The following is a 15,813-nucleotide window of genomic DNA, read 5'->3' on the forward strand; positions in this document are numbered from 1 at the left end:
AGATAGATAGATATAGATGAGGACCACAATGGAAATAAGTCCCAGACTTTGTTATCCTCTATGATTTTACCCCATGTACATGCATGGCTTTTCTTCTTCTCAAGAGTATATATATATATGTGTGCCTGTACAGGACTTCAATAAGCTGCTCTCAAACATTTTAAGTCCGCTTCAGGAAAATTGAGTCTATCATAGTTCATGCGGGATTCAATGACATTATGAAGGGCAGCTCAGAGCAGCTGAAGATGGATTTTTAAAAGAACTGATTGGGTCACTACACTAACAGAAGCTCCATAATCTGGCCCTCTGCCCTTCCTAAATCGTGGCATTGAACATTTCAGTATACTTTTAGCCTTTCATAACTGGCTACCAGACTATTGCAGCTCTGTGGGTGAAACAATTATTGACAATTCTGATACCTTCTGGAAATAAAGCTCATATATTATAAGGAGGATTGGATCCAAACCAATCATTTGGGTTCCTGGATCCTTTCACGGCATTATAAGGCTGCGTTGAGACAGTGACTTATCAATGACCCAAGCACAGCGCAGTTAATCCCTACCGCTGTGTCACTGAGTTGTCATAATGCTAAGGCAAATGTACATTATCCCAGGGGTGTTGGTAGACACAATGTACGTAACCTATTTCACGTCCCTCTGACGGCCCTGAATGCCTCTGCTGATCCTACAGCTATTGTATGCGGTAATCATGCGACCTATGAACCGGAGTTCTACAACCTGAGGCGGTGTGCCCTAGTAAGAAGTCTGCACTAATATTATTAACTTGAGCATGTCAACCTCTGCTAAGCTTCCCAGTAAAGCAAGAAAAATAATCAAGCATCCCAGAAAAAGTGCTAAAAATAACCCACGTGTTTTTAAAAATTTGAAGCTTAAGAAACAAGGTTCATGAAATCAATAATTAGCTTGTAACAGGTGACTTTCAAATTTGGACATCCTCTGAAACTCAGATAATATACTTTTTGATACAGTGGTAGCAATACATGGTTATAACATCTACATGAAAGACAGAAATGCCAAAGTTGGAGGTGTGGTCGTTTTTATATTCAGAACCACATTCCTGTAAAGTTTAGAGACGATCTAATGTTAAATACTGGTGAAGTAACATGGCTACAGGTTCATCTGCCTCACCTAAAGCTCATTCTGGTGGAAAGCTGCTATAAACCAAGTGCTAACAGTCAGTATCTGGATAACATGTGTAAAATGCTTGATAATATGTGATATCAACAGAGAAGTATATTTTCTGGGTGATTTAATAAATAAATAAATAAATATTGACTGGCTTATGTAAAGCTGCCCGCTCCAAGAAAAAGCTTCAAACAGGTTACAGGCACTAGTTATCAGTTAACCTACAAACAGCACAGGAATGAAATCATCTACATGTATTGATCACACCTTTAACTAACACTGCAGAAATGTGCTTTTTAAAGCAGTATCTGAATCCATTGGATGTAGTGATCACCGTATAGGAGCCATATGTAGGAAAACCAAGGTTCCAAAGGAGGAGCCTAATAATAGAGTGTATAAAAGGTCAAACAAGAAGTGTCGTATTGATTCCTATGTTTATGATGTATAGAGTATTTGCTGGTCGGTGGTGTGTAATGAGGAGCAACCAGAATCTGCACTAAACATATTTATGAAATTGCTTTCTCCAGTTACTAATAAGCATGCACCCATTTAAGAAAATCCCGGTGGAATGATGAGGAATTAAATAAAAAAAAAAAAGTTGAGGGGGATGAGGCCAAAAGTATGGCAAATAAGTCTGGCAGCCCAACTGGCGAACTTGCTGCAAATTTAAAGAAATCGTGTGACTAAACTCAATTAAAAAAAAACTTCAGCGCCCCTCATAAAAACACATAATCATATTTCGACACAAGTCGGAAATAACGATATAAAAAATGCCTTTGATGATCATCTTCTGTTGGCACTCCAAAGGGTCCCAGTTACATCACAAATGGTCCTTTTTGTTCGATAATGTCCTTCTTTAATATCCATAAAAACTCTGTTTAGCTGGCGCGCTTCAGTCAATCTACCCATTTTCCCTCCATCAAAATGAATCCCAAACGTTACTAATACACTTTTCCAAACAAGTCAATGTTTATAACCAACCCTTAGGTACCCTAATACGCAAATTTGATTGTTTATTTAAGACGGAGAATCGTTATTGTATTTACCGGAGAAAAATACCAAAAAGAACGTGCTTTCTTCCACGAGCTTGGAAACACTGTAGCCAAAGTGGGAGCCACCTAGAAAAACTACAATTTCTGGGTCATTTTTTCCAAAAACCAGCCTGAAACTCTTTTCTAAAGACTGACATCTAGTGGAAGCCCTAGGAACCGCAATCTGGAAGGACTTGGCCTTTTTTATAATTAAAGTAATAGCCATTTGAAAAATTGGTTGGTGTTTCGCCATATCAGTTCTGTTTTACTCGTCAACATTATTTTAACAGTTTTTAGAAACAGAGTGTTTTCTATCCACATACCAATTATATGCACATCCTAGCTTCTGGGCCTGAGTAACAGGCAGTTTACTTTGGGCACGCTTTTCATCCGGAGATCAAAACACTGCACCCTACCCTACCCTAGAGAAACAAGAAATGTGTGTAGTGGTTGAAAAACAAGTTTTAATAACTCCAACCTAAGTAAACTTCCGACTTCAACTGTATGCATTTAGAGTAGGGCCAATGGGTTCTGCATTATCATGAATTGTCATTACAACATTATCTATGGCAGCTATGTTAGCTCCCCATTAGCATGACATGGCTGTAATGTCACAACTGTTTGGGGTAGCTCTTGTGTTTTTGTTTTGCATATGCTATACCTGGTGTACACTGTACAATAAAAAAAAATGCTTACTTGCATTATATTTGCCAGGAAAAGAAGGCAATGTTTACTTTTTTTAAAAAGAAAGTAGTGATCTCCAACAGGCCTCCTCTGGTGGCTAGCAGGCTGGTCAGTGGCAATACCACTCCATCAGGTCTTAACCTGACTCTGGTTGATTGATGGGTCATTCTCTGGTGTCTCTCAGCCTGCAGAGAAGAAGAAGAGGAGGAGTGGGGGAGGGAGCTGGGAAGGAGGAGCAGAGGTGCTGTGGTTCTACTCAGTCAGAACGGCTCAGGAGAGGAAGTGCAGCGGCTCCATAACACAGACAGATGGTGTGTGTGTGTGAAAGAGGAAGATACATGAAAGATGAAGAGGACACGTGAGATGAGAGCAGAAGCAGCGGGTTATTAGCATCCTAACAACAACAGCAGCACCACTGCAGATCTTGTACATCAGTAATTTCCTTTTTTTTTTTTTTTGTTCTTGTTTTTTTTCTTATTTAATATCACAGCGTCTCTGCATTTCATTCCAGACCAGTTCCCTCTCTCTGGGCCAAGGTGCCTAATTTCAAGCACTGCCGAGGCAACTTTCAGGGGTGTGAGTCATAGACGAACACGCACACCCAGAAAGAGAGAGAGTGTGTGCCTGTTGCCATGGCAACGTGGCACTCAAATGGAGGAGGTCAGACGTGGGGGGGGCTAAGCTAATAAACCAGGAATTGTAACATCTGAATAGTTTGTTTTAACCGGTGCTAACGGAAGGGTTTTGTAACCGGTTATGATTTATTTCTCTCACTTTGCTCTTATTTCTCTTCTTTCTCTGGATCGACATAGAGGAACAGGCACCGTATCTTCAAGTAAAAACTATTTGCCCGAAATTGAGAAAATGACTGGCCTGGGCCAAGATCACAGGAAAGCAAGTTAACCTGTTTTGGATAGGGGGCAGCGTTTTCACGTTCGGATGAAAAAGTGTGCCCAGAGTAAACTGCCTGCTACTCAGGCCCAGAAGCTAATATATGCATATTATTAGTAGATTTGGATAGAAAACACTTGGACGTTTCTAAAACTGTTGGAATGATGTCTGTGAGTATAACAAAATTCATATGGCAGGTGAAAACCTGAGAAAAAAATCCAAACAGGAAGTGGGAAATCTGAGGTTTGTAGTTTTTCAACTCATTGTCTTTTTAATATACAGTGTAAATGGGGTCTTATTGCACTTCCTAAGGCTTCCACTAGATGTCAACAGTCTTTAGAACGTTGTTTGAGGATTCTACTGTGAGTGGGGTTGGCGAATGAGAGCTGTTTTAAACCAGAGGTCTGGCAGAAGGCCATGAGCTGATCACGTGCGTGGCAGTGAGAGGTAACTGCGTTCCATTGCATTTCTAAAGACAAAGGAATTCTCCAGTTGAAACAACATTATTGAAGATTTATGTTAAAAACAGCCTGAAGATTGATTCTATACATTGTTTGAGATGTTTCTACGAACTGTAATATAACTTTTTGGACTTTTCGTCTGAACTTTCGCCTGGACTTGCCTGCGCCTCGTGATTTTGGATTTGTTTACTAGACGTGCTAACAAAAGTAGGAGAGGGGAAAAGCAATGGCTGTCCAAACTCTGTTGCGCGAGCAAAACTCATGTGACCACTTGACACGATGTTATCGTTCTGGGTCATTTTTCAAAATAAAAGCCTGAAACTATCCGTTCTGTTATACTCAGACAATATTTTGACAGTTTTGGAAACTTTAGAGTTTTCTATCCAATACTAATAATAATATGCATATATTAGCAACTGAGACTTGAGGACCAGGCCGTTTACAATGGGCACCTTTTTATCCAAGCTACTCAATACTGCCCCCTGCAGCCATAAGAAGTTAAGCTTTAATTTGATGTATTGCACCATGTGAATGTATGAAAGTTTAAATATTTCCCAAAATATTTTTTTTATTTCGCGCTCTGCATTTTCAGCGGATGTTGTTGAATTGCTCTCGCTATAAAGGGATCAAATCCATAAGAAGTTTTAAGGGCGCAGAATTTTAATTGTTGGTGATTTTATTTTGTTTGCAGTGTGGCCCGGTACCTTTTATATTATAGCCAGCCATGAAATCTAATTTAGACTTATTGTTTGGAAAAAGAACATATAACCATCCCTGACTCAATGATGACCTGTAGCCTGTGTTAATCCCATTTTAACATGTCATATTCCCCTCCAGAAATGAACCCAATATCATGTTGATGAAAAGCAAAATCTTTTATCAGGCAGGTGTGCTGTTTTAGCATATGGCCACCTGTGGCCTGATGCAGCATCGCGGCTACACGGCTGAAGCGCGGTCACCTGTGGCCTGATGCAGCATCGCGGCTACACGGCTGAAGCGCGGTCACCTGTGGCCTGATGCAGCATCGCGGCTACACGGCTGAAGCACGGTCACCTGTGGCCTGATGCAGCATCGCGGCTACACGGCTGAAGCACGGTCACCTGTGGCCTGATGCAGCATCGCGGCTACACGGCTGAAGCACGGTCACCTGTGGCCTGATGCAGCATCGCGGCTACACGGCTGAAGCGTGGTCACCTGTGGCCTGATGCAGCATCGCGGCTACACGGCTGAAGCGTGGGGTTGGCCCTCTGCATTGTTTACCCTGATGGGTGAACCATTAGCTAGATCAGACTAAATATGATATTGTTGCTTGTTTTAATGTCCTAAAGAAAAATCCCTCGGGCATTAACAAAATCATGTTATTTTGGGGTGTATATATAAAAGGTGTAATTGTGTGAATTTTACAGTGAATATTGGCTTACCGTTTATTCACTCAAATGTCCGCCGTGAATCCAGTATATTGTTTGTTGTCATGTCAGACACTCGGATTTTGTAAAACGTTGCCAATTTAAAAAAACAAAGACACCAATCATACAGTTCTGCAAAGCTGGGATCTATTCAAACATTAAGTTGCATGTGGACATAGTGACTATTCAAACATTAAGTTGCATGTAAACATAGTGACTATTCAAACATTAAGTTGCATGTAAACATGGTGACTATTCAAACATTAAGTTGCATGTAAACATAGTGACTATTCAAACATTAAGTTGCATGTAAACATAGTGACTATTCAAACATTAAGTTGCATGTGGACATAGTGACTATTCAAACATTAAGTTGCATGTGGACATAGTGACTATTCAAACATTAAGTTGCATGTGGACATAGTGACTATTCAAACATTAAGTTGCATGTGGACATAGTGACTATTCAAACATTAAGTTGCATTTAAACATAGTGACTATTTCAAACATTAACCTCTTGCGACGAGCAATCCCGGATCCGGGAGCGTAATCGTATGCTAATTCATTTGAGGCTAACGCAGCGGACATAAATACCCCTAGAAACTTTTCCTATTCATGAAAATCGCAAATGAAATAAATATATTGAAACACAAGCTTAGCCTTTTGTTAACAACGCTGTCATCTCAGATGTTCAAAATATGCATTACATCCAACGCCAGACAAGCATTTGTAAGTTTATCATGGCATTATGCTATACTAGGCACTGCTGGCAGCAGGCAACATTTTCACGAAAATAAGAAAAGCAACCAAATTAAATCATTTACCTTTGAAGAACTTCGGATGCTTTCACTCAGGAGACTCCCAGTTAGATAGCAAATGTTCCTTTCTCGCTCGCTCTGTTTTCTAACTCTCGCCCTCTTTCTGTCTCTCTCGCCCTCTTTCTGTCTCTCTCGCCCTCTTTCTGTCTCTCTCGCCCTCTTTCTGTCTCTCTCGCCCTCTTTGTCGCCCATCTCGTCTTTCTCTCGCTCTGTTTTCTAACTCTCGCTCTGTTTTCTAACTCAACAGAAGCAGATCATCGTGGACCCCCTGGCGTTTAGCGAGGAGCGTTTCCGCCCGTCTCTGGAGGAGCGCTTGGAGAGCATCATCAGTGGCGCCGCCCTCATGGCCGACTCGTCCTGTACCCGTGATGACCGGCGCGAGCGCATCGTGGCCGAGTGCAACTCTGTCCGGCAGGCTCTGCAGGACCTGCTGTCTGAGTACATGGGCAATGTAAGTCTCTTCTTCTCTCCATTCTGATACTAACTCACTACATAGACAGGTAGAGGAGTCTCCTCTCTTGCTCTTCCTTCATCTTCTCTATCTCGAGTCCCTCTACCGATCTCTCCCCTCGAGGCAATGTACCAGTTGCTCTTTCACCTCTCCTCCATCTCTCAATTCAATATTCAAGGACTTTATTGGCATGGGGAACATATGTTTACATTGCCAAAGCAAGTGAATGAGATCGTAAACAAAAATGAAATAAACAAACATTAAACTCACAAAAGCTCTAAAGGAAAATACATTGTTGTAACGATGTACAAAAGGGAAAATAAATTAACATAAATATTGGTTGTATTTACAACCACTGGTTGCCCTTGTGGCAACAGGTCACAAGTCTTGCTGCAGTGATGGCACACTGGTATTTCACCCAGTAGATGTGGGGGTTTATCAATATTGGGTTTGTTTTTTTCGTATGCTTTGGATCTGTGTAATGTGAGGGAAATATGTGTCTCTCTGGTCATACATTGGGCAGGAGGTTAGGAAGTGCAGCTCAGTTTCCACCTTATTTTGTGGGCAGTGTGCACATAGCCTGTCTTCTCTTGAAAGCCATGTCTGCCTACGGCGGCCTTTCTCAATAGCAAGGCTATGCTCTCTGAGTATGTACATAGTCAAAGCTTTGAGTCGGTCACAGTGGTCAGGTATTCTGCCACTGTGTACTCTCTGTTTAGGGCCAAATAGCATTCTAGTTTGCTCTTTTTTTGTTAATTCTTTCCAATGTGTCAAGTAATTATCTTTTTGTTTTCTCATGATTTGATTGGGTCTAATTGTGCTGCTATCCTGGGGCTCTGTGGGTTGTGTTTGTGAACAGAGCCCCAGGACCAGCTTGCTTAGTTAGGGGACTCTTCTCCAGGTTCATCTCTCTGTAGGTGATGGCTTTGTTATGGAAGGTTTGGGAATCGATTCCTTTTAGGTGGTTGTAGAATTTAACGGCTCTTTTCTGGATTTTGATAATTAGCTGGTTATCGGCCTAATTCTGCTCTACATGTATAACACCAAATAATGCATTGTAAACTGTCATGTTCACAACATGTTGAGGGATCCCTAGTCAATACAAGTGCTGCACCTACCTGATAGACAGGTGGGATGAAAACTGATTGTGATTCCATGGGATGAAAACTGATTGTGATTCCATGGGATGAAAACTGATTGTGATTCCATGGGTTATCTTTAAACCATCTCCACCAGCGTTCTGGAACACAACCTTCTAGAACCCTTAGAGATTACCAGACATTCCTTTCTCAACTCTTCTACCCCTTAACCAGCCAAACACACAAGCCAGCATAAATGCACTAAACAATGTTGATATCAGAGACTGTGTTTTTGTCTAAGAAAACACTAAATTAACCCAATCTAGGCTAGGACTAAAATGGTGTATTTATCATTCTGGGAGAATAATGGGGTCTATTGAATGATTAATAGATTTCAGGAGGCCAATTTATTGTGAGGCCAAGAATTTCTTGTTCGCTAATCGCTTGATAAATGCTTCTACATGTTTGTATAGGAAAAAGAGGAAATGTGTTCATGTCTGTGTGACACTGGCCTGGGATGGGGAGGAGACATGAGAACATAGGGAGAGAGAAACATTGTTGCACCTGACCACACGACTGAACAGTAGTCCAGGTGTGACAAAACTAGGACCTGTAGGACCTGCCTTGTTGATAGTGTTGTTAAGAAGGTAGAAACTAGGGCCTGTAGGACCTGCCTTGTTGATAGTGTTGTTAAGATGGTAGAGACTAGGACCTGCCTGGTTGATAGTGTTGTTAAGAAGGTAGAAACTAGGGCCTGTAGGACCTGCCTTGTTGATAGTGTTGTTAAGAAGGTAGACTAGGGCCTGTAGGACCTGCCTTGTTGATAGTGTTGTTAAGAAGGTAGACTAGGGCCTGTAGGACCTGCCTAGTTGATAGTGTTGTTAAGAAGGTAGAGACTAGGACCTGTAGGACCTGCCTAGTTGATAGTGTTAAGAAGGTAGAAACTAGGGCCTGTAGGACCTGCCTTGTTGATAGTGTTGTTAAGAAGGTAGACTAGGGCCTGTAGGACCTGCCTTGTTGATAGTGTTGTTAAGAAGGTAGACTAGGGCCTGTAGGACCTGCCTAGTTGATAGTGTTGTTAAGAAGGTAGAGACTAGGACCTGTAGGACCTGCCTAGTTGATAGTGTTAAGAAGGTAGAGACTAGGGCCTGTAGGACCTGCCTAGTTGATAGTGTTAAGAAGGTAGAGACTAGGACCTGTAGGATCTGCCTGGTTGATAGTGTTGTTAAGAAGGTAGAAACTACGGACTAAAGGACCTGCTTTGTTGATAGTGCTGTTAAGAAGGTAGAGCAGCGCTTTATTATGGACAGACTTCTCCCCATCTTATCTACTGTTGTATCCATGTTTTGACCCATGACTGTTTACACTCTAGGGTTATTCCAACCTGTTTCAATGCTATAGCCTACAAAGAAATACATTGTTATGCATTTGGGAGTTCATCACACTAGGCTGGCAGGAAAATAAGTGCTCAGCATTTTTAAACATTTCATTGTATTAATTCATTAGTCTCTGCATTGAGTATCTAAGTTTTGATTTAGAATTAAATGAAACAAAATGCCTTAGGTTTGAATTCACTTTTAGAAACACAGGTTTTGCCATAGTCTATGGCTTCAGGCTCATGTGACGGTGTCTGGAGAGCAGGCTAGCAGCGGAGACGGCCCCTTCGGCACGGTGTCTGGAGAGCAGGCCCTCTCGGCACGGTGTCTGGAGAGCAGGCCCTCTCGGCACGGTGTCTGGAGAGCAGGCCCTCTCGGCACGGTGTCTGGAGAGCAGGCCCTCTCGGCACGGTGTCTGGAGAGCAGGCCCTCTCGGCACGGTGTCTGGAGAGCAGGCCCTCTCGGCACGGTGTCTGGAGAGCAGGCCCTCTCGGCACGGTGTCTGGAGAGCAGGCCCTCTCGGCACGGTGTCTGGAGAGCAGGCCCTCTCGGCACGGTGTCTGGAGAGCCACTGGGGATGCTAAAAACCCTTCGGGCCAATTTGGCCAGGCTGGGCAGGGATGCAGAGGTTAATGTTTTATTTTAATATAAGTAGGCCTTAAGGTTTTGTCAAAATGACCTCTCACGGAGTCAGGCCTATTGGAACCAGATCGATGGTAACCTAATAGATGACACACTTAGCTAGCTACCCACCTCGTTCCTTTCTGTTAGCACGTGTACGTAGTACATCATGCTGTGTGTCTTTTCAGATTCCACAACGATTCTGTAGTTGTGAACACTAAATCGCTGCACTCAGTCTTGGTCCTCATCTTTGTAAATCACCTTGATTTTTAGCAGCTGTATATTTGATCAGGTTCTTAATAAAACATATTTAGGGAACTCCCTGACTCTTTATCAGCGGGCGGTCAAACTAGCCTAACGTGACGAGCTACATGATGTATTTCAGTGCAGTGTCCCAACATCCTTAGGTAACGCTAGCCACAATGCCATCCCCCGTGCTTTTACACCTCCATTGCTTGCTGTTTGGGGGTTTTAGGCTGGGTTTCTGTACAGCACTTTGAGATATCAGCTGATGTACGAAGGGCTATATAAATAAATTTGATTGGATTTGATCCCTGTGTTTTGTCAGTGAAGCTAGCTAGCAGGCTACACCAGGCTAAAACCCAGCTGACTGAAATCACTGGGCGATCGATATACATGGAGTATACAAAACATTAAGAACATGACATGGGATGACACTGACCAGGTGAAAGATATGATCCCTTATTGATGTCACTTGTTAAATCAACGTCAATCAATGTAGATAAAGGGGAGGAGACAGGTTACATTTGTTTAAAATTGTATTTTATTCCTGAAAACGTTCCTTAACACCGTTCAGAATGTGAATGTTTAAGACAAAAGATTGAAGTGCCGTTTTATTACCGAAGTACGGTGTTCCTAATGTTTAGTATACTCGGTGTACTTGCACATATTTATTGCAGGAGTAGTTGTTTTTTACAACTTTATCACTGTCTATCTGCTTACGCGTCTGCCCCATTTGCCCTGGCTTCATAATGAGTGTGTCAGACTATTAAGACCTGTTGCGGTAAGAGACCAGGCACGCAAATGGATTTAGAATGTTTGAATATTGACAAGTGGCAGTTGGGATGTTGAGTGTGTGTGTGTGTGTGTGTAGTGTCAATATAAATTTAGGCTAAAACACTTGCAGGCTTGAGTGATCACTATCGAACACAACAGCAAGGGGCCACTCGATAAAGGGCTTAAAGACTACACAGCCACTGTGAAATCACTGTGAAGAGCCCTTTAGGGGCCAAGTGTATGGTTTTGAGATTCAGGCGATGTCTGTCAACCGCTCTGACACACTCTCTCTTAATCTGTTCTCTTTCCCTCTCCTTCTCCCCCCTCTCCTTCTCCCCCCTCTCCTTCTCCCCCTCTCTTTCTCCCCCTCTCTTTCTCCCCCCTCTCTTTCTCCCCCCTCTCTTTCCTGTAATTGAACAGTGGAATATGTGATTTTCCTCCTATGCTGCAGCTGCAATGTCTTATTTCATATCAGCTATCTACCATCTTTGTTCTATTTTTCTGGTGTTTTGTTGCTGCTCTGGCTTTTGGACGGTTTTGAACCGTTTTGGTTCAGATGTTAAATAAGCATGTTTGGGATGCTCTGGATCGCCGTGTACGACAGTGTGTTCCAGTTGGCGCCCATATCCAAATGGTGGTCACATCAGATACTGACTGGTTTTCTAATCCATTCCCCTATTTATTTATTTTTTTACGGTGTTTATGACCAACACATACGGCTCTGTATTCCCAGTCATGTGAAATCCATAGATTAGGGCCCAATGAATTTATTTCAATTGACTGATTTCCATTCATGAAATGTAATTCAGTAAAATCTTAGACATTTTTGAATGTTACTTTTACATTTTTGTTTATTTTGTGTGTACATTTTTTTCTGGTTTTAGTCATTTAAGTTTACACTGAAAAGCGTTTCTCCAACCCAATAATTAATTGAAAAGTTTTTACACTGTTTGGACTAAGGCGACCCGAGAGAGAAAATAAACTCAAGGGCAGAAAATCCTTGTTTTTACAAAAAGGCCTTTGATAACAGTCTTCCTTTCGCTGTTACAAATGACGTTGGATGTCTAGTGTCTCCTCTCCGCTCCAACCAGTCGGTCACGTCTTCTCCTCTTCTCTGCTCCAACCAGAGTATCACGTCTCCTCTCCTCTCTGCTCCAACCAGAGTATCACGTCTCCTCTGCTCCAACCAGAGTATCACCTCTCCTCTCCTCTCCTCTCTGCTCCAACCAGAGTATCACCTCTCCTCTCCTCTCCTCTCTGCTCCAACCAGAGTATCACCTCTCCTCTCCTCTCCTCTCTGCTCCAACCAGAGTATCACCTCTCCTCTCCTCTCCTCTCTGCTCCAACCAGAGTATCTCCTCTCCTCTCCTCTCTGCTCCAACCAGAGTATCACCTCTCCTCTCCTCTCCTCTCTGCTCCAACCAGAGTATCACCTCTCCTCTCCTCTCCTCTCTGCTCCAACCAGAGTATCACCTCTCCTCTCCTCTCCTCTCTGCTCCAACCAGAGTATCACGTCATCTCCTCTCCTCTCTGCTCCAATCAGAGTATCACGTCATCTCCTCTCCTCTCTGCTCCAATCAGAGTATCACGTCATCTCCTCTCCTCTCTGCTCCAATCAGAGTATCACGTCATCTCCTCTCCTCTCTGCTCCAATCAGAGTATCACGTCATCTCCTCTCCTCTCTGCTCCAATCAGAGTATCACGTCATCTCCTCTCCTCTCTGCTCCAATCAGAGTATCACGTCATCTCCTCTCCTCTCTGCTCCAATCAGAGTATCACGTCATCTCCTCTCCTCTCTGCTCCAATCAGAGTATCACGTCATCTCCTCTCCTCTCTGCTCCAATCAGAGTATCACGTCATCTCCTCTCCTCTCTGCTCCAATCAGAGTATCACGTCATCTCCTCTCCTCTCTGCTCCAATCAGAGTATCACGTCATCTCCTCTCCTCTCTGCTCCAATCAGAGTATCACGTCATCTCCTCTCCTCTCTGCTCCAATCAGAGTATCGCGTCTCCTCTCCTCTCTGCTCCAATCAGAGTATCACGTCTCTGCTCCAATCAGAGTATCACGTCTTGGAAAAATTGATGGTTTGAATCCTCTTTACTTCCTTAAAGAAATCAGCCAATCTCACCCCCTGTTAGGGATATTGAAGTTTGTTTTTATGGTCGCCTTTACACCTGCTGCAGTCACTGTGTAGTGTAGCCTGATGTTTGGCTGGAGTCTACGTCACTCAGTCCTGGGTCTGGCTCTGCATCCACAGCCACAGTTAGCCACCGTCCTTCTATGGGTCTGGCTCTGTAGCCACAGTTAGCCACCGTCCTTCTATGGGTCTGGCTCTGGCTCTACAGCCATACAGACAGTTAGCCACCGTCCTCCTATGGGTCTGGCTCTGTAGCCATCCAGACAGTTAGCCGCCATCCAGACAGTTAGCCACTGTCCTCCTATGGGTCTGGCTCTGTAGCCATCCAGACAGTTGGCCACCGTCCTCCTATGGGTCTGGCTCTGTAGCCATCCAGACAGTTAGCCACCGTCCTCCTATGGGTCTGGCTCTGTAGCCATCCAGACAGTTAGCCACCGTCCTCCTATGGGTCTGGCTCTGTAGCCATCCAGACAGTTAGCCACCGTCCTCCTATGGGTCTGGCTCTGTAGCCATCCAGACAGTTAGCCACCGTCCTCCTATGGGTCTGGCTCTGTAGCCATCCAGACAGTTAGCCACCGTCCTCCTATGGGTCTGGCTCTGTAGCCATCCAGACAGTTAGCCACCGTCCTCCTATGGGTCTGGCTCTGTAGCCATCCAGACAGTTAGCCACCGTCCTCCTATGGGTCTGGCTCTGTAGCCATCCAGACAGTTAGCCACCGTCCTCCTATGGGTCTGGCTCTGTAGCCATCCAGACAGTTAGCCACCGTCCTCCTATGGGTCTGGCTCTGTAGCCATCCAGACAGTTAGCCACTGTCCTCCTATGGGTCTGGCTCTGTAGCCATCCAGACAGTTAGCCACCGTCCTCCTATGGGTCTGGCTCTGAAGCCATCCAGACAGTTAGCCACCGTCCTCCTATGGGTCTGGCTCTGTAGCCATCCAGACAGTTAGCCACCGTCCTCCTATGGGTCTGGCTCTGTAGCCACAGTTAGCCACTGTCCTCCTATGGGTCTGGCTCTGTAGCCATCCAGACAGTTAGCCACCGTCCTCCTATGGGTCTGGCTCTGTAGCCATCCAGACAGTTAGCCACCGTCCTCCTATGGGTCTGGCTCTGAAGCCACAGTTAGCCACCGTCCTCCTATGGCTCTGGCTCTGTAGCCACAGTTAGCCACCGTCCTCCTATGGGTCTGGCTCTGAAGCCATCCAGACAGTTAGCCACCGTCCTCCTATGGGTCTGGCTCTGAAGCCATCCAGACAGTTAGCCACCGTCCTCCTATGGGTCTGGCTCTGAAGCCACAGTTAGCCACCGTCCTCCTATGGGTCTGGCTCTGTAGCCACAGTGAGCCACCGTCCTTCTATGGGTCTGGCTCTGTAGCCACAGTTAGCCACCGTCCTTCTATGGGTCTGGCTCTGTAGCCACAGTTAGCCACCGTCCTCCTATGGGTCTGGCTCTGTAGCCATCCAGACAGTTAGCCACCGTCCTCCTATGGGTCTGGCTCTGCATCCATCCAGACAGTTAGCCACCGTCCTCCTATGGGTCTGGCTCTGAAGCCATACAGACAGTTAGCCACCGTCCTCCTATGGGTCTGGCTCTGTAGCCACAGTTAGCCACCGTCCTCCTATGGGTCTGGCTCTGTAGCCATCCAGACAGTTAGCCACCGTCCTCCTATGGGTCTGGCTCTGTAGCCATCCAGACAGTTAGCCACCGTCCTCCTATGGGTCTGGCTCTGCATCCATCCAGACAGTTAGCCACCGTCCTCCTATGGGTCTGGCTCTGAAGCCATCCAGACAGTTAGCCACCGTCCTCCTATGGGTCTGGCTCTGAAGCCATCCAGACAGTTAGCCACCGTCCTCCTATGGGTCTGGCTCTGAAGCCATCCAGACAGTTAGCCACCGTCCTCCTATGGGTCTGGCTCTGCATCCATCCAGACAGTTAGCCACCGTCCTCCTATGGGTCTGGCTCTGCATCCATCCAGACAGTTAGCCACCGTCCTCCTATGGGTCTGGCTCTGCATCCATCAGACAGTTAGCCACCGTCCTCCTAGACAGTTAGCAGACAGTTAGCCACCGTCCTCCTATGGGTCTGGCTCTGCATCCATCCAGACAGTTAGCCACCGTCCTCCTATGGGTCTGGCTCTGAAGCCATCCAGACAGTTAGCCACCGTCCTCCTATGGGTCTGGCTCTGCATCCATCCAGACAGTTAGCCACCGTCCTCCTATGGGTCTGGCTCTGTAGCCATCCAGACAGTTAGCCACCGTCCTCCTATGGGTCTGGCTCTGCATCCATCCAGACAGTTAGCCACCGTCCTCCTATGGGTCTGGCTCTGCATCCATCCAGACAGTTAGCCACCGTCCTCCTATGGGTCTGGCTCTGCATCCATCCAGACAGTTAGCCACCGTCCTCCTATGGGTCTGGCTCTGTAGCCACAGTTAGCCACCGTCCTCCTATGGGTCTGGCTCTGTAGCCATCCAGACAGTTAGCCACCGTCCTCCTATGGGTCTGGCTCATATATGATGGATAAAGATGACAAAGGTAGCAAGAGAATGAAGACTAGGTCAATGGGCTCAATAGATATTACCCTTCACCAGGCTCGAATGATTGAATCAATGTGAGCTGAGTGATGTGTGATCGCTACGTATGACCTTTTATATTTAAGTCGTGCTCCTGAAGGGTCCTTGTGTCTGTAATGACAGCAGG

At 45.0% G+C, this 15,813-nt stretch overlaps 1 protein-coding gene across 3 annotated transcripts in view; it reads left to right on the forward strand.

The window, feature by feature from the left end:
- LOC115117497 (catenin alpha-1-like) overlaps window positions 1-15,813 on the forward strand; it is a 237,558-nt gene that overhangs the window by 48,350 nt on the left and 173,395 nt on the right. For all 3 annotated transcript variants that reach the window (XM_065018283.1, XM_065018284.1, XM_065018282.1), the window contains exon 8: window positions 6,684-6,887. In XM_065018283.1, coding sequence (XP_064874355.1) covers window positions 6,684-6,887 — 204 coding nt within the window. The remainder of the gene's footprint in view (window positions 1-6,683; window positions 6,888-15,813) is intronic.

This window comes from Oncorhynchus nerka, linkage group LG5 (genome assembly GCF_034236695.1).
Source record: "Oncorhynchus nerka isolate Pitt River linkage group LG5, Oner_Uvic_2.0, whole genome shotgun sequence".
NCBI classification, from domain to species: domain Eukaryota; kingdom Metazoa; phylum Chordata; class Actinopteri; order Salmoniformes; family Salmonidae; genus Oncorhynchus; species Oncorhynchus nerka.